Source organism: Aquarana catesbeiana, linkage group LG04 (genome assembly GCF_042186555.1).
Source record: "Aquarana catesbeiana isolate 2022-GZ linkage group LG04, ASM4218655v1, whole genome shotgun sequence".
Classification (NCBI taxonomy): Eukaryota; Metazoa; Chordata; class Amphibia; order Anura; family Ranidae; genus Aquarana; species Aquarana catesbeiana.
Genome location: NC_133327.1, coordinates 201,708,866 through 201,733,597, shown reverse-complemented (window position 1 = coordinate 201,733,597; position 24,732 = coordinate 201,708,866). Strand labels below are relative to the sequence as shown.

The following is a 24,732-nucleotide window of genomic DNA, read 5'->3' as shown; positions in this document are numbered from 1 at the left end:
GAGCTGCTTTATTTAAAAAGGTACACGCAGTATACAATTATACATATTTATTAAACTCCATAAAAGGAAGCACATGGCCTTCATGAGGATAGAGTATCCTTCAAACAAAAACTATGATGCAAGAAAGCCGTTTTTGAAGACATTTATATGGCAACTGATGCAAGACATACTGCATGCCATAAAAAGGTTAGTACCATTAATGCAATATGAAAGAAATTACACACATGCATGAGATTACTGCTCAACATACTACTTATCACAATATTGCCTAACTAAACACACCCACATATAACTGTAGAATTTGTAAAGCATCCACTGAGTCAGAGGTGTGGCAAAAATCCATATACAAGACATAAAGAGGTAGTCCTCTCAATACAAAAGTACTACAACACACTGAACTATCATAGATGGCCTGGCATACAAAGAGTTAATAAGCAAGACCCAAAACTTCACTGTAGGCAGTATTTCTTGGCAGAACAATGTCGCCCTTTTAACAGCACACTATTCTGCACTGGAAGGCTACAACAGCAAACGATTTTGGAAAAGCAAAAGACACTTCCCATAATTAAAGTGAAAACTCATGAATTGCCCATCATTGCTTCTATCTCTTTACAGCAATATATAAATGGCTGTATTACAGCTCAAACCAGTCCACAAACACACACTTAAAAGTAGTAAACAAGCTTACTTCTCAAATACCTTCTACAAGAATGCACAACTTGATGCAGACATGCGTCAAGAAATTCAACTATATACTATTTATATCTAAAACAATTAAAAAAAAAAATAAATAAATAAATAAATAAAAAATACACAAACAGCATTTAAGTCCTTCTGGGCCAGTAGCACATGAAAATATCCAAAGAGATGATGCTATGTTCTGCCACACTAAAGCAGCACAATAATATTGGGGTTCTCTATATTATCACCCAATATTTACGTGCTGCTAAAGCAGAGCAGGTCAAACTATTGTCCTTGGTTGTCATTTCACTAGAACAGTATTCAGTATTGAGACAGATTCCACAAAATACTGAAGCAGCAAAAAATGATTAGTATCTTTAATAAACCATGCAAATCATGATGTGCTGCTACAGCTTTTAAGGGCTTCACATTTGGTTATAAAAATATATTTAAAAATAAAAAAAAGATATGTAATTATTCCCCTTTTTTTATATTTTGTAAAAAGTAGCAGAGACTGTAAAACTAGTGCAAAGTTTATGAATATAAGCACAGAAAGGTAACCTTACCTGTAAAATAAGGAACCTGTTATGATCCAAATCGATCCCATGACTTCTGAGTAACGCACCCACGTCCTTAAATGAGCTCTTTTTACCACTAATGTGATACACAGAAGAATTATCTTTGTAAGCAGTTCTGGCTACATAAAATTTGCTGTTAGGAATGACTTCAAAATCATCACCTTCCTGTTACAAGGTAAAAATATATATTATTAATGTGTAATTACGTCATGTGTATTCAACAAAACCAAGAACTATTTACTTTGGAAAACAAAAATAAAGAAAGAAAAAACATGTACTGTATTACTTTGTTTTAAATTTGAAATTAAAGTTTTTTTTTTTTTTTTCCCAATAAACTAAGACAAATACATAACGTAATAAAATCAATAGAATGTATACAAATAAAGTTGATATATAAAATAAAATAATTTTTTTTTAATATCAACTTTTTATTTGATTTCTTCAACAGAGCGCCAGCTTTTATTTGCAGGCCTTAGATAACAATAGGGAGAATATCAGCATGCAAACAGGAAACAAACAAAAATGGGAGGTAGGAGTACTTAAAGGAGTAGATTTGTACAAAAATAGAAGGTGCAAGTACACCAAATAAGCAATAGTAGTCAAATGTATTAAAAAAAAATAAAAAAATGGGAATGTGTTAAACACAAAAACAGAGAAATACAACTTATAACTGGCACCCTGTTCGGACTTTCAGAATAATTTTTTTATTTTTTTGTTAAACGGAAAAAGAATGTTATGAGAGTTAGTTACCTTATCTATGATTTTCTGAAAGTGAACTTCCACTGTGCAACTTTGAACATCTTTATGCTGGTCTGAGTTGTGGATCAACACGGACAGCTTTTTGGATCTTATTTTTTGTGCTCGATAGCCAAAAACAAAAAGCATTGAATCGATAACGTTGGACTTTCCACTGCCATTGGGTCCAATAATACATGAGAAACGCTAATCAAACAAAAAAAAAAAGGGAACAATGAAAACAAAAAAATGTCACTTGATTACAGAAAAAAAAAATAATTATGAGGACCTAGTAATTCACTTTGCCAAGAAAAAACAAACAAACAAACAAAAAAAAAAAAAACACACACACCTAGTGTAAAAACAGCAGACTGTAACAAACTTGATTACATGAAGATCTTGGCATCATCATGAAAGCATTGGTGTGTAAATGTAGGTTACATTACAGTAATAATAATGGGCAATTAGGAAGGATGTAGGTGAGCACTGTAGACTACAATAAGAAGACAGGTCTTACCTTATGAAAAGGCCCCAGGATTTGTTCCCCAGCATAGGATTTGAAGTTCTGGTTTACAATATGGGTTATCATGAGACGAGGAGCTCCAGCTTCATTGGTCATTGCTGGAGGTGGGGGAGGAGGGATGCTACTCAAGATCTCCTCTAAACTTCGATTATCAACCGCCTCATTAGAAGCTTCTAAAAAAAAAAGAAAAGAGGTATGACAGCAATGGTGCAGAACCCCTGTATGAATCAAGCACAGGTTGGCCCCCCATTCTAGTGACACAGGGTCCCCGATTACCGCCCTTCCTCTCCCCCGGAGCCCCCACCCCTATTTCAAGAACTAAGGCAGCAATCGGGCTTTTTCCACCCTTTCCAGAGTCAGCCAGTTGCTCGCTGACCACAAGCTGACAGCGTGCATTCGCGATAAAGTTCGCTCGGTCGGCCCCCATGTACTATGCAGCAGTGTTAGTGGATCATCGTGCGTATGATCGGGCAGCCTCACCTGAAAGAACGCGATCGGCACAAAGTTCAGTACATCGCCCTGCCAGGCGCTGACGATCGGCCGGCTCTCTGCGCAAGCAAGGAGTTAATCGCCTGTCATCGTCCCCGTGGTCTTTACACAAAGACGACCCCCTCCCGCACAGAAAACTGCCAACTCCCGAAAGGTTGCAGAGGAGAGGGGTCCATCATGGAGGCAGACATAGAAATGGCACCCCCATTCCTCATTGCATCAGAAAGCCCCATCACCCCCCCACCACCGGGAACTGCATCGCACCGACTGACTTAGTCCATGTCCCATTCAAAGAGCCGATTCCTCCCCCTTATAGGAGTTTGCAGTGACAGTGCCATGCATACCCTGTGTAGGTGCATCACCATCTGCTGCCACTTCTTCGGGAGCTGTCGGGGCTTCATCCCTCTCATCCAGCGACTTCTCGGTGGTTTCTCTGGCCACAGCTGTAGATGTTTTTGTCTTTTTGGGTGGCATAGTGATCTGTGTAGCCAAAACACAAGGCAAGTCATCAGAAGAGAGAGCCCCCCCACCCTCCCTGTATATGGTGGAGGGGAGGCTCATCGGTGCACACCTAGACAATCAGAAAAGGTCACCTTTCCTTTACAAAATCATACAATGAAATAAAAGATCTTCTGGCGTTTCTCCTTCACAATGGTTGGATTTTAGTGTTCGGAGCAATAAACACAGGGACGTTTGACTTGATACACCTATGTCTTTGCTCTGACATTGTGACACTTCAAATAACGACAGCCCAGGATGTGTCTGTAAAGTTCTCACTTATTCAGGTCATCATTGTACACAACTAGATGGGCTCACACTCCACTGGATGAGTCCTACAAGAACCAGACCATTATCCAGTTCACCACATCAGAGACAAGTCTGCCCGATTGCCATCACACGCCCTACAACCATGGCTCACCTCCTGGATCCTCTTATGTCCTGTAAAGTGACAGTCAGGTGACATCCCAACATCCCTCGTGAGAGCTTTGTGAATGAAGCATCGACTAGAACGTTAGTGAATTGTCATTCAATAAACCCACCAAAGATCCCTCTAGCCACGAAACCCACCGATTAGTGTCACCCTGCCTATTATAGGAATGTCAGTGTACAGGCGATCAGCCAATCACGATGTGCTATGAATAACCAGCTACATCTATAGCAATAGACCGCCAAACACACCGATTACCATTACAATGTATTATATTAGTGTCCTGGTGATCTATCGTTTATTTCATAATCAGGAGGTCCTATCATTTCTATTCCTAGTCCATGAGAAACACCGATCGCTATGGCCCTGTGTGTTATAGGGTGTTGGTAATCAGGTGATCTGTCATTCATTCATTCAATAATAGGGATGTCCCAAAATGACAGAATCTCTCTGCAGAGTACTGTAGGAATACTAGCCATCAGGTGATCTGCCATTCATTTATTATTCAGGGGGTTCTGTAATCGGTTATAGGATCTTTACACCATAAATCAGTATCACACTGTGTAATATAGAGAAATGTCTGACAGATCATCTGTGCACCAATATTCACATAATACACACACCGTCACAGTGTCATATCGATCGCTGTGTGTCAGTCTACATATACATTGTAACTGATCATCCTAATACATGAATGGCAGATCATCTGAATGATATTATTCCCATACTTGGTGTGTGCCATGGCCTCTAAACAGAGCTCTTGTCATTTTAGGACTTCAAGACTACTGAATGAATGACAGATCAACTGAGTACTAACATCCCTATAACACAGGGCCATAGAGATCGGTGTGTGTCATGAGATAGAAATGATAGGGCCTCTTGATTATTGAATAAACGATAGATCACCAGGACACTAATATAACACATTGTAATCGGTGTGTTACCGATTATTGAATGACTGACAGATAACCCGAGTACTAACATCCTTATAACACACAGGGTCATACAGATCGATGTGTCATGGTCTAGGGATAGAAATAATAGGACATCCTAAACTGTACATGGGTGGAAGATCACCTAGACCAGGGATTATCAACCAGGATTTCATGGACCCCTAGGGTTCCTCCAGAGATTGCTTGGGGTTCCTTGAGCAATCAGTAATTTCTGCCTCTCACATAAATTCCCAATGACACCATTGATCCTTTTAGCTATCTATAGGAGGAGGGGGGGTAGTCTTCCCAACCACAAGTGTAAGGATCACTCTTCTTCCCACTGACAATCACGCTAATGTTGCAGATATAATCATTTTTAGCAGGGGTTTCCTGAGAATAGAAAAATATTTCCTCTGATTTGAAAAGGCTGACCTAGACACCAAGTACACATATAATGATACATCGCAATGGTAATCGCTGTTTGGTCGTCTCTTGATATATTGTATGGGAGTATATATGATTATTACATGGAAGGCAGATCGCAGACCTGGACACTGACATTTAATAATCAGGATGTCATACAACTGCAATATCTAGAGACCATGGCACACACCGATCAGTAAGTATCACACCGTGTATGTATGGTATGAATAGTAATGCTCAGCTAATCTGCCAATGTCATAAATTAGGATGTCCAATAATGAATTGCTATATATCCGGATCATGACACACTGTGTATAGGAGTGTCCAAGAGATCTGTCATTCAATTAGAAGGTCCTATAATTAGTTACAATATCTACACCATACACAGATCGGTATCATCCTCTGTAAGATATCTATGTGTACATATAATGTGTGTGTCCAGGTGATCTGTCATTTAATAATCAGGATGTCCTATGATTGTTTACAATATCTACATCATATATCAGTATAACACTGTACAGCAACAAAAAAAAAGATAGAGATATATATATATATCTCTATCTATATATGTGTGTGTTTTTTTATAGTGTGATACCGATCAGTGTGTGATGTATATATTGTCACTAATTATATAGGACCTCATGGTTTGAATGATCAGGTGACAGGTCACCACTAGAGATATATAAATAGAGAGAGATAATCTCCAGGTGACCTGTCACCTGATCATTCAAACCATGAGGTCCTATATAATTAGTGACAATATATACATCACACACTGATCAGTACCACACAGTGTAATTTTTTTTTATATATATATATATATATATATATATATATATATATAATGTGTGTGTGTGTGCGTCCAGGTGATCTGTCATCCAATCAGGATGTCCTGTAATGACAACATGTATATAATGACGATCAGTATCGTCCTGTGTATTACAGGGATGTCCAGGTGATCTGTCACTCATTAATGAGGATGTATAATGTCTACATCATACATCAGTATCACCCCAAGATATATACCACCCCCAAGTGATGTGTCATTATGTCGGAGCCCCTATAGAATTAGTGACAATATCTCCATCACACACCGATGGGAATCGCCCTGTGTATTATGTTGATATCAGTGTCCAGGTGATCTGTCATTCCATCAGCATGTCCTATAATTAGTGCCACTATCTATACGATCAGTATCGCCCCGTGTATGGATAGATCGTGCGCCCTGTGGTTGTACAGTCAGAAAAGCTGAGTGTCCCCCTGTGTGGGGTGAAGTGTGCCGACCTCCAGGGACAATGTGAAGATCGTGCCATGTATGCCGGTCTCCTCGGATGACGTGAGGGAGTGACAGTCGGTGTCCCTGGGAGGCCGATGACAGGAGGAGGAGAAGAGTAAAGTGTGGCACTACAAGTCGCAGCATGAGCCGGTCGCTCCATGTGGGGCAGACATGACAGCTGGCTGTGCCTGTCATCCCGCTAAAAGTAATAAAAGGCTAAGTCCGGTCTAATTCACCTTTCCAGCCGCTCGGGGCGGACCGCCTGTATCCCGGGAGGCCTGGTGAATTTTTTGCCGATTTTTCCGGTAGTCTGTGGCGGGTTGTGAACGTGTTTTCCCCGGTGTGGAGCGCCGTGCTCAGCCCCTGCCTGCTCTCCGCTCTGATACTCCACTCGAAAATGGCGCCCAAAATCCAAACTCAAAGCGAAGTTCGTTACAAACGCGCAGGGGATTGTGGGAGCCGCCAGTCAGATTTGAAAAAAAAAAATGGAGCCGTCTGCCATTTTCCCAGCGGCTCCGCACAGCAGCCCGTGACGCGGCTACATAAGAGCCATTGGGCAGAACGGTGGGGGCACTCTATGGGCACAGCACGCCACAACGCTCACTGTAATAACGGTCATTACAACAGGCAAAGATACAAATTGACGGTTAACTGGACTACCAGGCGGTTTGAATGGGGCGGGGCTTGGTTGCGGGGCAACAGATGGGGGCGTGTCAAAATGGAGAGGGCCTCGATGGGACGGTCCCTTGATTAGCATTAGTTAGTTGAGGTGACTGGGCAACTGGTCACGTGCCCATCTCGCAAAGCCGCCATATTTCATTCAGGCAAAGCTCCAGGGAAACTTAATAACGGTTACAAAATATAATTACATAAACGATCGAATGGTCAAAGCTAGCAAAGAATCAGCGAGAACAGGTCCGAAATCCTTAACGTGCTCAAGAAAATGCTGGAAAGCACGCGAATAAGTCTCATTCTAGGAGACCGTTGCCAGTTTCGTGCCCGAAATAAACATGGAGAGCACAGAGCCCAGGTGTCAGAGAGCGCGGTAGTTTCAGTGTTTTATTCATCCGTTGTACTCTTTTATACGATTAGATTTCAATGTAGATATTTCGGTTCTGGTACTGACTTTCTGTTACTAGGCTGTGAGACGTTTACGCCTTTTCCTGAGTTTGCTACTTGCCCAAGAGCGAAATCTCGCGATACGTAACCATAGTGACAGAACGCGCTGACAGCGGTGTTGGTGAGGCAGAAGGGAAGGAGGCCTGGAGCTGAGTGATCGGGCGGCAGGTATTTGAGCGGCGCTATATGGATTGTTTATGTAGAGAGACTCGTACTGACCTTCCATCCCAGCCAGTGAGTATGTACCCCGGAGCCTGTGTCCAGTATAGAGGTCCTAGATGGACATCACTGAGCTGTGCTGCCCATAGACAGGCAGATGTGATCTGGAGGAGGATAGTCCTTGGTAGAAGATGTGACTGTCCTCTACTAACAAGCTACAATCCTTCCTCACCCACTGACACCTCCTCTGACTGCACTGAGTCGTGACCATGGGGTATGATGTGTGACTGAGAACACCTTTGATTACTATAGGCCTCCCAGCACACTGACAACTCTTAAGCCTCATACACACGGTACGATTGTTGGCCAACCGAGCGTCTGATTTTTGTCAAAAGGACGTGTGCCAGGATCTTGTCTTGCATACTAACGGTACACAATTGTCGCGCCACAAACACCAACGCAGTGACATAGTACAAGGAATTTAAGCTCTTGAGCGCCACCCTTTGGGCCCCTTCTGCTAACTTCGTGTTTGGTAAGCATTGATTCCGAGCATGCGTGTTTGTACTTTCAACTTTTGTGTGACGGATTTGTGTACTGACCATACAAAAATCAGGCATCAAACCGTTGTCTGCCGAAAATTTACTAGCCTGTCATCCAACATTTGTTGGCAGAAAATTGGACAATAATTGTCAAAAGGAGCGTACTAACAGTAAGATTTTGGGAGAACAGGCTGTCAACAGACAATCCCCTGCCAACAATCGTACCGTGTGTACAAGGCTTAAGGTTGGATTCACCACTTTGTGTTTCTTGCTTAACCGCCTTACGCCCCCTGGCCGTCAAATGCCGTTCTGTATGGACGTCATATGACGCTCTCGCACGCCTGTGGGGGCACGCATCGCTGCGATGTGTGGTGTGCCAGTCTGACACACTGCTACACCAATCTCGGTAAAGAGCCTCTGATGGAGGCTCTTCACCGCGTGATCAGCCGTGTCCAATCACAGCTGATCACAATGTAAACAGGAAGAGCCATTCATCGGCTTTTCCTCACTCGCATCTGACAGACACGAGTAGAGGAAAGCCGATCGGCTGCTCTCCTGACAGGGAGGGAGTCTGTGCCGATTGGGTATCAACGCAGCCCCCCCTCGGATGCCCACCCAGGACCACCAGGGATGCCACCCTAGACCACCAGGCAGCTGCCAATCAGTGCCCAGGCAGCTGCCAATCGGTGCCCATCCCCAATGCCTGCCAGTGCCATCAGCGATGCCTGTCAATGCCATCTATCAGTGCCCAGCAGTGCTGCCTATCAGTGCCATCCATAAGTACCCATCAGTGCAGCCTATCAGTGCCACCCATGAGTGCCCATCAGTGCTGCCTATCAATGCCCATCAGTGCTGCATATCAGTGCCCTTCGTCAGTGCCACCTCATCGGTGCCACCTTAGGAGTGCCCATAAGTGCCGCCTTATCAGTGAAGGAGAAAACTTACATATTTACAAAATTTTGTAACAGAAATAAAAGAAAAACTTTTTTTTTTTCCAAAATTTTAGCAAAAAATAAAAATTCCAGAGGTGATCAAATACCACCAAAAGAAAGCTCTATTTGTGGGAACAAAATGATAAAAATTTAGTTTGGGTACAGTGTAGCATAACCGCGCAATTGTCATTTAAACAGCGACAACAAAAAAAGCTGAAAATTGGCTTGGGCAGGAAGGGGGTGTAAGTGCCCTGTATTGAAGTAGTTAATTCAATTTAAATTGAAGTAAATGGAAACGGGTAACAATGCATCTCAAGGGTACTGGCACACGGTGCTGATGTTTGAACACCAGGATTCTTGGCCAAACTATCTTGTGCACACGTAAGTAAAATAAAATCTAGCTGTCCAATTGAACTTTAACCTCTTCAAATTACCATTTTATGCCAGCAATGCAGATTTATGTTTTTTTTTTTTTTTTTAATTTATTTTTTGCTTATCTATATGTAGCGGATGTTTACACTTCTGCGTATACAGCTACATTGAAATCAATGGGCTGCATTTAGATCTAAAACAGCTCTATGCCTAAAAATGCTGAGTTTTTAGGCAGCAGTGTGCAAGAGGCTTAAGGCATTATTATTGTAGGTATTCATATAGCACTGACAATTTACATATATACAGTTAGGTCCATATATATTTGGACACAGGCACAATTTTCATACTTTTGGCTCTGTATGCCACCAGAATAAAATTAAAATGAAACAATCCAAGTTAATTTGAATTGCAGACTTTCAGCTTAATTTCAAGGGGTTGAACATAAATATCAAGTACACATTTTAGGAACTGCAACCATTCTTTTACACAGTCCCCCATTTTCAGGGGCTCAAATGTAGTTGGACAAATGAATATTAAAAATGAACATTTTATTTATAAATATATTTTGTTTACTGGCAATGACTGCCTGAAGTCTGGAACCCATGGACATTACCAAAGTCTGGGTTTCCTCCTTCCTGATGCTTTGCCAGGGTCTGACTGCATCTGTCTTCAGTTCTTCTTTGTTCGTGGGTCTTTATGTCTTTAGTTTTTCCTTCAGCAAGTGAAAGGCATGCTCAATTGAGTTAAGATCAGGTGAATGACTCGGCCATTGCAGAATATTCCACTTCTTTTCCTTCAAAAGCTCCTGGGTTGCTTTTGCAGTGTATTTTGGATCATTGTCCATCTGTACTGTGAAACGCCTTCCAATCAACTTTGCTGCATTTGGCTGAATCTGGACTGACAGTATATCTCTAAACACTGCAGAATTCATCCGGCTGCTTTTGTCTTTTGTCACATCAATAAATGCCAATGATCCAGTGCCACTGGAAGCCATGCCCATGCCATCACACTGCAAGCGCCACCATGTTTTACAGATGATGTTGTGTGCTTTGGATCATGAGCTGTTCAAAGCCTTCTCCACACTTTTTTTTTCCTTGCCATCATTCTGGTACATATTAATCTTGGTTTCATCCATCAAAAGAATACTTTTCCAGAACTGGTCTGGCTTTTTTAGATGTTTTTCGGCAAAGTCTAATCTGGCTTTTCTATTCTTCAGGCTTATGAATGGTTTGCACCTTGTGGTGAACCCTCTGTATTTGCCCTTGTGAAGTCTTCTCTTGATTGTAGACTGACAATGATACGCCCACCTCCTGGAGAGTGTCCTTCACTTGTCTGTATGTTGTGAATGGGTTTTTCTTTACCATAGAGAGGATCCTGCGATCATCCACCACTGTTGTCTTCCGTGGACGTCTAGGCCTTTTTATGTTGCTGAGCTCACCAATGCGTTCTTCTTTCCTCCTGTACCAAACTGTTGATTTGGCCACCCCTAATGTTGCTGCGATCTCTCTGATGGATTTATTTCATTCTGAAGCCTTACAATGGTCTGTTTCACTTGCATGGAAAGCTCCTTTGAACGCATGATGTAGATTCACAGCAATAGATTTCTAATGCAAACACCACACTTAGAATCAACTCCAGACCTTTTACCCAATTAATTGATAAAGAAATAACAAAGGAGTAACCCACAACTGGCCATGAAACAGCTTTTGATTCAATTGCCCAATTACTTTTGGTCCTTTTGAAAAGGGGGGGTGGCTAATCTTAAGAGCTGTAATTCCTAAACCCTTCCTCCGATTTCGATGTACATACCTTCAAATTAAACATGAGAGTTTCAGCTTATATCCATTATATAACTATGGTTTGAATATGTTTTGGTAAATACCTGAAAAAACTAAAATTGTGCCTGTGTCTCATATATATATATATATATATATATATATATATATATATATATATATACTGCACAATTAATCCTTAAAAAATTGCGATCTCGATTCAGCCCCTCTGACGATCTCTGTTGCAGAGTTAGCCGATCCTTTCATATAAGTGGAGAGACTTATCTGCAGTCTGCCAAGTTTTTAATATGAAATATTGTAACTAACTCTTCCTTCTTAGATCAAAGGGATACACTTCTGTTTGTAAAGAAAAAATCTGGGCAGTCTGCCAAGTTTTCAACAACATGTAAATGCAGGAAGTTTAACCATTTAAAGTCAAAATCTTTTTCTGACACTTCTTAAGCTAAAATCAATATTTTTTGCTAGAAAATTAACCCCAAACATTATACATATATTTAAGCAGAGACCCTAGGGAATAAAATGGCAATTGCTGCAATATTTTATGTCACATTGTATTTGCCCAGCAGTCTTTCAAACGCAATTTTTTGGTAAAAAATACACTTCAATGAATATATATATATATATATATATATATATATATATATATATATATATATATATATATATAAAGCCCTTTCACACTGGGGCCGCTCTGTGTTAGAGGTGCTATTCGGGCGCTTGCAGCCGAAAAAAGGGTGAAAAGCACCGATGGCGAATGGATTTTCAGGCTCTTCGGCAGCGCTGCCCATGCAGTCCAATGGACAGGGGTGGTGGAGGAGTGGTGTATGCACTGGACACTTACCTGTCCAGGGAGCCCGGTTTCCATCTTCTGAAAAGTATAAGCCCCAGAATAAGAGGCCTTTTTGTGGCTTTCAGAACAAAGTCAATTTTAAGGCCAATCTGCCAGAGTCATCAAAAGTTCCTCAGATTTATAGTTCTCATGGAAAACGGTCCAAGTCATTGGCAGTTCAGAGCCCTCCCATTTGGTCTCTCAGCAGCACCAAGGATTTTCATGAAAATCATGGCCGAAGTTGTGGCCTATTTTCGGATACAGAGGGTATCGATTGTTCCATATCTAGACGATTTTTTGGGCTTTGCCCGAGAGAAAGAGAGCCTTGTTCAGGATCTACAATTGATCTTACGGACCTTTCAGAAATTGGGGTAGAAGGTCAATCGGCAGAAGTCTTGCCTAGTTCCCTCCCAGAGCATGCCCTTTTTGGGTTACCTAATAGACACTGTTGCCCAAAAGATTTTTCTTCTGGAAGAAAAGATTTTAAAGATTCTTCTCTCCGTGCAGAACTTCAGGTTGCTCCCACAGGCCTCTTCTCATCAGATCATGCAGTTATTGGGCTTAATGACTGCAGCCATTCCGGGGGTGCCATGGACCCAATTGCATTCCAGGCCCCTTCAGGTGTTTCTTCTGCGTCATTGGGATCACAGAAAAAGCTTTTTGAATCAGCTCATACAGCTTCCAAGAGAGGATTTTCTCAATCTGTCCTGGTGGGAGCAGCGGGAACATCTGCAGGGAGGGAAGGACTGGGCACAGAATTCCCAATGAAAATTACTACAGATGCCAGTCTGTGGTGCTGGGGAGCTCATTCGGGGGACTGACAGGCCCAGGGTGCCTGGCTGCCAGAGAAGGCATGTGACTCATCGAATTTCAGAGAACTGTTAGCAGTGGGGAAGGCTTTAGTTGCTCTAAAGGAGAGGGTCAATTCAAAGGACCTGTTGATTTTTTCGGACAATCCTATGACCGTGGCATACCTAAACAAGCAAGGGGGCACTCGCTCGGATACTCTTCTATTGTTAACCCAGCAGATTCTGTCCTGGGGCAGAGGACAAGGTCTCTTCAATCAGGGCGGAGCACATCAGTGGGACAGCGAATGTTTTTGTGGACTATCTGAGCAGAATAATCATCAGTGCCAGCAGTTGGGAACTGAATCAAGGCATGTTCCAGGAGATCGTGTTAAAGTGGGGTGTTCCCAGAGTGGATCTTTTTTGCATCCAGTCTCAACAAGAAACTGCCTGTTTTCTTTTCGCTGGAAAGAGAGACTGAGTCCTTAGGGACAGATGCGCTCTCCTTCCCAGGGAATTTCACTCTAGCCTACGCCTTTCCCTCCATTTCCTCTCTTACCGCTGGTAGTTCAGAAGATTGTTCAAGATCAATCAGAAATTATCCTGATTGCCCCTTGGTGGCCCAGGAGGAGTTGGTTCTCCTCGCTGAGAGCTCTCTCAATAGAACCACCTGGCCCCTGCCGGCGCAGAGGGATCTTCCCTGTCAGGGCCATGCTCCATCCAAACCCTTAGACCTTCCATTTGACGGCCTGGAGGCTGTGCGGCGCATCCTACAGCTAAGGGGGTGTTTAGAGAGGGTTATTTGGAGTATCCTAGACAGCTGTAAGTTAGTCACAAGGAAGATCTATGGGAAAGTTTGGAAAACTTTTGTTTCCTGGCAAAAGAAGACAGGAATACTTTTTCTACTCCCTCCCTATGCATTATGCATTAGATTTTTTACAGAGGGGAGTGGAGAAAGGACTTTCTGTCAGCACCCTTCGGGTTCAGGTTGCTGCCCTGTCTCTCTTTGCAGAAAAAAGACTATCTGAGGACCCTTTGCTCAGGAGGTTCCTTTCAGCCAGAACTAGGCGTACACACAGGGCTGTTAAACAGATTCCTCCCTGGGATCTGTTGGTAGTATTAAATGCTCTGACTAGGGCTCCTTTTGAGCCATTGCATGAGGCCTCTCTGAAATTGACTTCCTTAAAGATTGCCTTTCTTTTGGCTATAACGTCAGGATTTCTGATCTAGAGTGTCTTTCCTGTAAGGATCCTTTCCTGAGGATTTTAGAGGACAGGGTAGTGATTAGGCCCGATCCTTTGTACCTACCCATAAAGAATTCTGCTTTATCTAGAAAGGTCTACTGAGTTTTGGAGATCCTCCCAACTCTAATGCCCTGTACACACGGTCGGACATTGATCAGACATTCCGACATGGATTTTTTCCAACAGATGTTGGCTCAAACTTGTCTTGCATACACACAGTCACACAAAGTTGTTGGAAAATCCGATCGTTCTGAACGCGGTGGCGTAAAACACGTATGTCGGGACTATAAACGGGGCAGTTGCCAATAGCTTTCTTCTCTTAATTTATTCTGAGCATGCGTGGCACTTTGTGCGTCGGATTTGTGTACACGCGATCGGAATTTCCGACGGGTTTTGTTGTTGGAAAATTTTATAGCAAGCTCTCAAACTTTGTGTGTCGGAAATTCCGATGGAAAATGTGTGATGGAGCCCACACACGGTCGAAATTTCTGACCAACAAGGTCCTATCACACATTTTCCGTCGGAAAATCCGACCGCGTGTACAGGGCATTAGTGTTGTTCAGTGGCCCCAAGAAGGAAACCAAAGTATCTAAAGGTCCCTTTTCCAGATGGATAAGGGAAGCAATTTGCGAAGCTGAGTTAGAGCTCATTCAATAAGATCTTTGGCCATGTCATGAGCAGAAAGAGCGGGAGCATCATGGGAAGACATTTCTAAAGCTGTCTGGTCCTCCTCTCATGCGTTCATTAAGCATTAGAGTCCAGATGCTCTCCTGCCAGGGCCTCTCCTTTGGTAGGAAAGTGCTTCAGGCTGTCGTTCCTCCCTAAGGTATAGAATCTTTCTTATCCTCTCAAGTAGCTATCCTGGAAGATGAGGGGGAAAACCTCCTTTAGACTTACCGGTAAGGGCCCTTTCACACTGGGGCGGGGGCGGCGTCGGCGGTAAAGCGCCGCTATTGTAAGCTGCGCTTTACCGTCGGGAATTCGGCCGCTAGCGGGGCGGTTTTACTCCCCTCTAGCAGCCGAGAAAGGGTTAAAAACCACCGCAAAGCGCCTCTGCAGAGGCGCTTTGCCGGCGGTATAGCCGCGCTGTCCCATTGATTTCAATGGGCAGGAGCGGTGAAGGAGTGGTATACAATCCGCTCCTTCACCGCTCCGAAGATGCTGCTAGCAGGACTTTTTTTCCCGTCCTGCTAGCGCACCGCTCCAGTGTGAAAGCCCAGAGGGTTTTCACACTGGAGAGACAGCAGCGGCACGTTCAGATCGGTTTGCAGGCGCTATTATTAGCGCAAAAGCACCTGCAAACCGCTCCATTGTGAAAGGGCCCTAACTGTATTTCCATGAATTTTGCAAGACAGTGTCCATATTCCCACCCTATTCTGTATTCACTGGTCTCCTTTTGTTTACCTGGTGGTGGTGTTTTAGTGAGTTGGTTGGGGTTTACCTAATCTTTTAACAACTGAGGGTCAAGAGGAGAGGGAGGGGCCTTTTAAATTGTGTCTGATTTTGTGTTTCTTGTAGAGGGCGGAGCCAATCATCTCTCAAGTAACTGTTCTGGAGAATTCAAGAAAATACCGTTGCCGGTAAGTCTAACGGGGGTTTTGCTTGCAGAGACATGAGTTCACATCAGTTTCACATCAGTTTCCCTCAGTTTTCATGCACGCTTCAGTGAGCTTTTATACACGTTGACATCAGTTTTCATGTGTCAGTTATGTGCCCTGTTCATACTACAGTGTTGCTGTCGCATCAGTATTTTTCTGCACAGAAAACTGCATATATGTTGCAGATTCCTGCGCAGAAAAAATCTGCACCTGATACCAGGCACATAGAGAAAAATTAGTTTTTTTGTGCCCTTGCCGAACATGTGCAGAAAAACTGACATCTCTGCACATGGTGTGAATGAGGCCTTATACTTACCTGCACTGTGCAACGATTTTGTACAAACCGGTCCCTCACCTCCTCTTTGGCAGTCCCCCTCTGGTGCTGTCCACCAGTGTTAATTTTGGCAGCAAATTTTGATTTAGTTTTAGTCTTAGGACTAAAATGGCATTTTAGTTTTAGTCCACTTTTAGTCTTCTGCAAGTGTTTTAGTCTTATTTAGTCGACTAAAACTCATTTTAGTTGTCTAAAATCTAATGGGTGTAGTTTAAATTGTAATGCATTATTTAAGCATTTCTCTACAATTTCCAAACTCATTATATACTACTGCTGGAGTGAAAAATCGAATATGTTGTTGTTCATAATGGTTAAGTCTGAACATGCACTACAGACACAGATTTAGTCGTTGTATAACATCCTTATTTAAGTAAAACCGTTTGTCAAGAATATTGCTGTTTTGACAAAAGGGTAACGTAAAAATACCCCCCCCCCCCAAAAAAAAAAAAGAACTCTTTGCGTGACTGTCGTGCCAACAGTAAAGCATTCTGAGACCATTCATGTGTGTGGTTGGCTGCTTCTCAGCCAAGGGAGTGTTGGGCCCACTCACAATTTTGCCTAAGAACACAGCCATGAATAAATGGTACAAAAACATCCTCAGGCTCCGAGAACAACTTCTAACCATCTAAGAACAGTTGTTGATGAACAACAATACCTTTTCCAGCATGATGGAGCTCCTTGCCATAAGGCAAAAGTGATAACTAAGTGGTTTGGGGAAGTGGGAACAAAAAATTAAAATTTTGGGTCCATGGCCAGGAAACTACCCAGACCTTAATCCCTTTGAGAACCTGTGGTGGACCGCTGGTCATGGTCAATCTGATCTCAAGAGGCTGGTGAGTGAACCAAAAAACCCACAAAATCTGGCAAGCTGCAAGCATTGATTATGCAAGAATGGGCAGTGCCGGTGCCAGATCAGTCAGGAATCAGGATGTGGCGCAGAAGTTGATTGACAATGACAACATGCCATGCCAGGCCCAGGGCGAACTGCAGCAGAGGTCTTGAAAAAGAAGGGTCAACACTGCAAATATTGACTCTTTGCATAAACTTAATGTAATTGTCAATAAAAGCATTTGACACTTATGGAATGCTTTACCAGATACAATGATCTGACACAAATCTCAAATAATGTATACCAGATACATCTGACACAGAAAGATCTAAAAACACTGAAGCAGCACTGGCAGACATTGTCAAAATTAATTGATTGGTGTCATTTTGGCCATAGCTGTACATGTACATGGCCAAGTACAGCAGACAGCAGCACACTGCACAGGCAGTGTTACTGCCAGTCTGGCACAGGCACAGCATAATAAGGGTACTGCTTATTTCTACAATAAGAATAAGTTTACTGTCAGTTTATTATTTCAACAGTTCTAATTCTCCTATACATTCAATGAAAAAGTGAACAGTCTACAATAATGCCATTAGTGTGTGGATTTGCTGGATTATAACAGTCACCACTTTTTATCAACGCCTCTCTCTCAGCATTCGTAATGACAATAATAGAGGCAAATATCACACTAAAAGACTACTGGGGCAGGACTCCGGTGTAAGGTTGACAAAACAAGCAGCTGCTGCAAGTGGAAAGAACATTTCGTCAGTTGGATCTAAGAATGAAGCAAAATGCTGGTTCACACTCCCTTTCCTCTTCTGTGCAATTGTGGCAAGGTCTTGGTAGCTAGTGTTCTGTTTAAAGTCCTCAAGATGGCTGAGCAGATCAAAGAGGGCAGGGACAGCCAGGGAAATTGACATATTGTCACTCTGGAGGGTTTTAGTAGGTTCAGCAAAATGCAGTAGTAGGTTATGCAAAGATGTGAGCTTTTGCCATTCACTAGGGAGCAAGCTGTCCCATCCCATGTTGTTTGCGATTTGGCACACTGACTCTTTCAGTTTGAGGAGTCTTGCGATCATGTTGAATGTACTTGACCAGCGTGTGAGGCAGTCATTTAAAAGAATAAGGCCACAATGCTCCAATAGCTTCTGTGTTGTTATTGAAGACTTGCGGAAGAGGTTCACTATTGATCTTGCTTTATCCAGTATTCTCTTCACACTTGCCTCCTTATGCACCATGTGCACCACAAGTTGCAAGGTATGCACCATACATGTCCTGCCCATGTCGATCTGTTGGTACCCAACAAGTGGAACACACAGCCAAATAAGCATAAATTATAGAAAAGGTTTCTGTTCTGTTCTATTATTTTAACACTTAACATGTTATGGGAATACTTTTACAGTAGACAAGACTACAAATAAAGTGGAAAAATAACAAATGTGCACCCATAGAGTAGAGCAGATAGCGTCCCCATATCAATCATCTCATATCCATGTGATAACTGACTGGTGTCAACCATGTCATCATGTAAAAGAATAATAAAAATGGCTCACCGCAGATCGTCATTTCGGTCTCAGCCTCAGAATCCCTTTCCGTCATGGGGGAGTCTTCTTCACTAGAGCTGGGTGGTTCTTCTTCTGCTGCTGCTGTGGTTTGTTTAAATGCTGCCACCATATTGGTCCAGTTGTCTGTTATCACTGTAAGGATCTTCCTCTTTGGTATGTCCCACTCTTGCAAGCATTTGTCCACACATTATTTGATTGACTGTGCAGTGTGTGGGTGGGATACTTGTTCAAGGGCCAACAGTATGTGTTCATGTTTATTTTGTTCAACAGAAAAGTAGCATGCACTTATGGCAAGGAATGAAGCTGAGAGTCCTTTTTGGTCCACAAATCAGTGCAAATAGATACTCTACGAGCAGCAGCCACTCTCTTTTTGAATTTTTATTTTTCACCTCCATACTGTCTGTCAACTGGATTGCTTATTTTAGTTTTCTAACAGTCAGCTTCCTATCTACTGTCTCCATTGTGTTAACAAAGTCCTCATCTTCAATCATTCTGACTGGTAATCCGGTGCACCCATTCCATCTTGCTATGACCTCCTCTCTGGCATGTTGTTCCTTAGAGTCAATTTTGTATTTTGAAGCACCTAAAAGAGCAGTGTATATAGTTTGCTGTGGTTGTGCACTGCCACTGGCTTGACTTGGCCCATAATTTGACGTTTTCTGTATTTGTGGGGTTGAATTGGGGGGGGGGGGGAATTAAAGTTATGCTGATTTTACATTCTCTCTCACCCACCCCACACAGTCAGCTCCAAGTTGTCTCTCTATAATGTACTACATGTATAGCCCTTCCCAGGGCCGGCCTTAGGCCTTTAGGTGCCTGTGCTGTGTCAAAATTGACAGTGCCCCAGCCCCTCCCAGTGACTACTGACCACATCCTTTTACATATATTTTGGTGGGATACTTAAATTTGGAGAAAGCAGCAACTGATAGATATTATGAAATCAAATCACTCGTTCCCATTTAGTTGACTAAAGTGCACAACATAGACAAACAATCAGGCTTTTACTTCAGAATAACAAAAGGTATGAAATCTGCAAGAAAGTTTGTTAAAAAAAATCCCCACAATGCCAATATAATTAGACTGTTCCCAAAAAGTGGAGTTAAGTGTTTCTGTGCTTACCTTTTGTATGAATTTCAGGATGATTTTTCCGCAAATGACACTTATTTTTACCAGCAAGTGTCCCTTCACATGGTTTGCAAAGAGTCTTGTTGTCCTTAACATCAAATGTAAAATACATCCATAGATCTTCTCTTCTCTTTCTACCAGTGACAGTCAAGCCGACATTTCCGGTATAGTTTGAAGTCGTGGATGGATGGTGGGGAGGAACTGTAAGCCTATATGCTGTAGTGCAGTGTGCACAGTGGTCTGAGTAGAGTAGGGCTGTAAAATTTTGAAATAAATGTAGCACACACAGTGCTGGAGCCTGGATGGTGGTCTGAGGGGATGTTCTATAATCGACAGTGCAAAAGAGGATGCCAGTTGGCACAGGAGGACTGCACAGTTGCACTTGCACTGTTGCAAAGTGTGCTCTGGATGGAAGGTGGTCTTCTGAGGGGAGGCCTCAGGCCTGCTGTACCACAATTATTGTACTGCAAAGTACTGTACTGCACTCACAAAGTCTGCTCTGCCTCTTGGCGCCTGGCGCGGTGTCAGGAGTCGTCTGGAGGCTTGTAATGCATTGCGGAGGTAGGCAGTGCTCCGTAAAAAAAGTACGTTGGTAAACGTCCCTCCTTGCCATTTTCGTCTCGTCGTTGTTCGATAACGAAAACAGATCAGATTTTCGTCTGTGGATGAAAATGTGCTGTACTTTTCGTTTCCGTCACTGTAAAAATGGAGCTGATGAAAACGTTTTTTTGTTGATGAAATTAACACTGCTGTCCACTGCTTCTTTCTCCAGGTGCCTCCTTTAGCAAGCCATGTGCTAAGGGGGCACCTGTGTGGGTTCACTCCTGAGCCAGGCTGTGTGTGTCCATAGATACACACAGTGCTGGCAAGCCACACCCTCGCTCTCTCCTCACAGTATTTGAATGACAGCAGCAGGAGCCTGTGGCTTCAGCTGCTCTGTGTCACCTGTGAGACCAGAAAGTGAGGGAAGTGGTGCTGCAGCCAGGACAGCGCTGAAGCTGTGAGAGGAGTCGGTTAAGTGTTTTTTGCGGGGGTGGGGGGGGTGGGGGTCTGGGTGGGCGAGGTAGTTAGTGGAGATTTTTTTTTTACTTAAATGCAGGAATGGATTAGGGTAAAAACCTTTCAACTTTGGAACCACTTTTACCTATCAACAAGCATTAAGACACATGTAAACACATCATGATGCATTTGACGTTTGCTACGAAGTGCATTGCAACATGAAAACATTCAACTGTACACTTCAAAATGTGTTTTGATGCATTTCTATTGACTTTGAAGGCAAACGGGTAATTACAGCTTTAGTGTAAGTGAACACTGGGGCTTGTGACCCAAACTAAATGTACAGACGCCGCTCAAGGCTCCAACAGGTCCTATTATGTAACAACTGCTTGGAGTGCAGACAAGGACAGAGCTTGTCCCAGCTCTAGACATCTAATGAAAAAGGGAAAAGTCCTGGATGTCGCACATCTGTGCAAAAGCCCATAAAGTGTATGTCAGCCTCAGACGGGCTCCAACCATGCACGTCATGCATGCACACAAAATGCGCTGGGAGAAACTACAAGCTGAAACTACAAAAAACTACAAGCTTCTGGTTTTGGGACCGGTAGCAATCTTAATCTAGTGTGATGAGCATTCCTCCTAGGCTTGATATATCAGTGGTGCTGGCAGCCCTCTGTATAAGTGGAGGTTTACAGTGCGGATGGATTCCTATACTGTGATGCCCTGTCCGTGCTAAAAACGCTCTGCTGCCTTTCTGATGCAGCTTAATAGCTGTTGAGTAGGCAAATGTGGTGGTTTGGAGCAACACGTGGTGATATATTTGGACTGTTGGATGAATACTACAAGTGGGCAACTGTTATGCCCCGTACACACGATCGGACTTTCCAACAACAAAAGCGTGGATTTTTGTTTGAAGGATGTTGGCTCCAACTTGTCTTGCATACACACGGTCACACAAATGTTGGCCAACAATTACGAACGATGTGACGTACAAGACGTACGTGATATCTCCATTACGAACACTAGTTATATCTCTGGCTCGTACTTGATTCCGAGCATGTGTGGACTTTTGTCCGACGGACTTGTGTACACATGATCGGAAAGTCCTAGGGCTGAAACAACTAATCGATTCATCGTCAACTAATCGATTATAAAATTAATCGATTACTATTTTCATAATCGATTAATCGGCCAGTAACATAATGAGGTTAAAAAAGCTAAAATTAGCCCTATGTAGTACAAAAAGAGCAAATAATCTCTACTGTAAATATTACTTTCACTGTTGCACAGTAAAAAAAAAGGAATTTTTTTTTTCTTTTAACTCCATTATGTTACTAAATGTCTTAGGCCTGGTTCCCACCCATGTGTTTTTTGGTCCTTTTTGCAGAAACGCACTACAGTTCATTTAACGTTCACATCTGTGCTTTTTTCAGCTGCTGTGTATTTGGAAAGGGTCAAGGACCTTTTTCAATGCAAAATGTTTTTTGGTTCAATATACTTCAATGGAGAAGCTGCAGAAAAGCATGTACTATTACAGTTCTGTTTGAAAATCTGCAAAAACAGTTTAGAATTTTTTTTTCTTTAAATAAAAAAAATTGTTCTGTGTCCAGATTCAACCTCTAATAGTATATAGAGTATATCTCTTGTGTCTGTTATTCTCAGAGTGGATTAAAGATTTTACTCCCTAACCATATAGTTGGTTATCTATATTTACCCCTGCGTATAAAGATATTTAGGAATAAATTGCCTTTTTTTAAACTTTACATATTAACTAAATTATACACCACACTTTTTTTTAAGGTTATTAATCGATTAATCAAAACAATAATCGGCCAACTAATCGATTATGAAAATAATTGTTAGTTGCAGCCCTAGAAAGTCCGACAACAAACATTTGTTAGGGGAAATATTGAGAACCTGCTAGCCAACAAAGTCCAACAACAAATGTTGGATGGAGCATACACACGGTCGGACTTTCTGCCAATAAGCTCACATCCAACATTTGTTGTCAAAAAATCCGATCGTGTGTACGGAGCATTAGAGTTATTATTTACCACTAAGAAGAGTCACGTGTTTGTGGGACTTTCTATGCACTTTTTAAAGTTATTTTTTGTCGTAAGTATATTATTTACACTTTGGTTTTTGATTATAAGATTGTTAGTCGCTGCACTATTGTTTTCACATTTAATTTTGGGGTTTGTATGCTTGCCTTACTTGGTAGCTGCCTAAGTATTGCACTCATCTGATTTCGGAAGCTAAGCAGGGTTGGACCTGGTGAGTACTTGGATGGGAGACTGCCTTACCTTACTTGCTAGCTGCATAAATATTCTATTTTTCCCTAGCGTTTGACTATTCGTTTTGAGTTTATCACAAATCTCTGTGTAAATAATTTCTTTCAGTGTTTTATCCTGCGATTGCAAAGCTCCAGGTATTTGCTGTCATTGGGAGGGATGACAACGGGATGAACTGAAGGCCTTCACTATTCTTTACTCTTTCCGTTGTCGAGGGAAAGATGATTTTTTTTTCCCACCAGCTGCAGCGGCCACGCCAGAGGGAATTGGACCAAGAGCTTTGCGGTCACGATCACAGCTGCCTCCCCCTCCCTGCTATTAACACACCCACACTTTTCATTTTAAAATCTTTTGTTTCTATCACAGTAAAACTTTCAAAATGCCTGTAAGATAATTACTTCTCTCCTGATGCTCCTTGCAAATCCAGGGCACCAGAAGGAAGTTCCTGTGTGCTGTGCACATAATTTCCTGAAAAGCTGACTGCTTTGCTTTCCTTGTTGCTCTTTGCTTCAGATATAAGGGAAAGTTTATTAGAAAATGTTTTTCATGACATGGCCTTGAAGCCTCAATAACATGATGTTAAAAAGAAATGTTATGACTGCTTCTTCTTTATTCTAATGCAGGTGAAGTAAATTTTCCACTCCTGAAGAATCCAGGATTCATCACTTTTACCTCAGCAAAATGAGACTCAAGACTTCTTTGTTAAAGGAACCAAAACATATCCTTTGCTTTTGAATGATTTCAAACCAGTCCACCTTAATCCGTTCATGACTAGGGTCAAAATAACACTTAAAGAGGGAGTCCACCTACATCAACCTAAAAGAAAAAATATTAAAAGCCAGCAGCTACAAATACTGCAGCTGCTGACTTTTAATACATGGCCACTTACCTGTCCCAGGGTCCAGCGATGTCGGCAGCCGACGGCGATAACCCGCTCGATTCTCGGCAGCTGCCGCCGCCATCCTAGGTGAGGGAATCAGGAAGTGAAGCGTTGCGGCTTCACTTCCCGGTTCCCTACTGCGCATGCGCGAGTCGCGCTGCGCATCGTAACTGGTCCCCGCTATCTCCTGGGACCTGTGTGTTTCCCAGGAGACAGCGCGGAGGGACAGGAAGAGGCATAGACTCCCATGGGAGTCTATGCCGGAAGTGGGTGCAAATACCTGTCTTAGACAGGTATCTGCACCCCCCTCCCCCCTGAAAGGTGCCAAATGTGACACCGGAGGGGGGGGGGCGTTCCGAAAAGCGGAAGTTCCATTTTTGTGTGGAACTCCGCTTTAACGTCCAAACCTAAGTTTGCAATTTTGCATAATTCCTTCCACTGACAACAAAAACTGGACACTATTCCTCCCACTGACACTATTTCTCCCCCTAATTCCTAAGATCAGGCAATGTTTACTCCCTCTGGGCACAGTCCGGCTCCCCTAAAGTCTGAAGGACTGGCCCTTTCTTTTAAATGTTTGGAGACCCCTGACATGGTATATACAGGTGGATTATACCTTGTTTTTTTTCAGTACAGATTAGGTTTTCATTTGGTGGGAACTGGTAATGGATATCTCCTGATTTTGTTTCATTATGCAAGGAAAACTCCCAAAATATATATAAAAAAATAAATAAAACTCCTGTGATCCATAGGAGAAGTACAGCCAAA

General features: G+C 42.6%; 2 protein-coding genes across 7 annotated transcripts in view; one reads left to right on the top strand and one right to left on the bottom strand.

The window, feature by feature from the left end:
* SMC4 (structural maintenance of chromosomes 4) overlaps positions 1-6,983 on the bottom strand; it is a 108,574-nt gene extending 101,591 nt beyond the window's left edge. The window contains exons 1-5 of one of the 2 annotated variants that reach the window (XM_073626113.1): positions 6,802-6,983; positions 3,351-3,486; positions 2,512-2,690; positions 2,010-2,201; positions 1,248-1,424 (exon numbers count right to left, since the gene is read on the bottom strand). In XM_073626113.1, coding sequence (XP_073482214.1) covers positions 1,248-1,424; positions 2,010-2,201; positions 2,512-2,690; positions 3,351-3,480 — 678 coding nt within the window. In that variant the 5' untranslated portion in view covers positions 3,481-3,486; positions 6,802-6,983. Of the gene's footprint in view, positions 1-1,247; positions 1,425-2,009; positions 2,202-2,511; positions 2,691-2,997; positions 3,019-3,350; positions 3,487-6,801 lie in introns of those variants that run through there. The other variant, XM_073626114.1, reaches the window with a different exon arrangement.
* Positions 6,984-7,748: 765 nt separating this feature from the next.
* The window catches only part of IFT80 (intraflagellar transport 80), a 204,193-nt gene continuing 187,209 nt past the window's right edge, over positions 7,749-24,732 (top strand). For 3 of the 5 annotated variants that reach the window (XM_073626112.1, XM_073626110.1, XM_073626107.1), the window contains exons 1-3: positions 7,750-7,852; positions 15,859-15,920; positions 23,708-23,805. In XM_073626112.1, the coding sequence (XP_073482213.1) occupies positions 23,766-23,805 (40 nt within the window). In that variant the 5' untranslated portion in view covers positions 7,750-7,852; positions 15,859-15,920; positions 23,708-23,765. Of the gene's footprint in view, positions 7,919-15,858; positions 15,921-23,707; positions 23,806-24,732 lie in introns of all 5 variants that reach the window. The other 2 variants (XM_073626109.1, XM_073626108.1) reach the window with 2 other exon arrangements.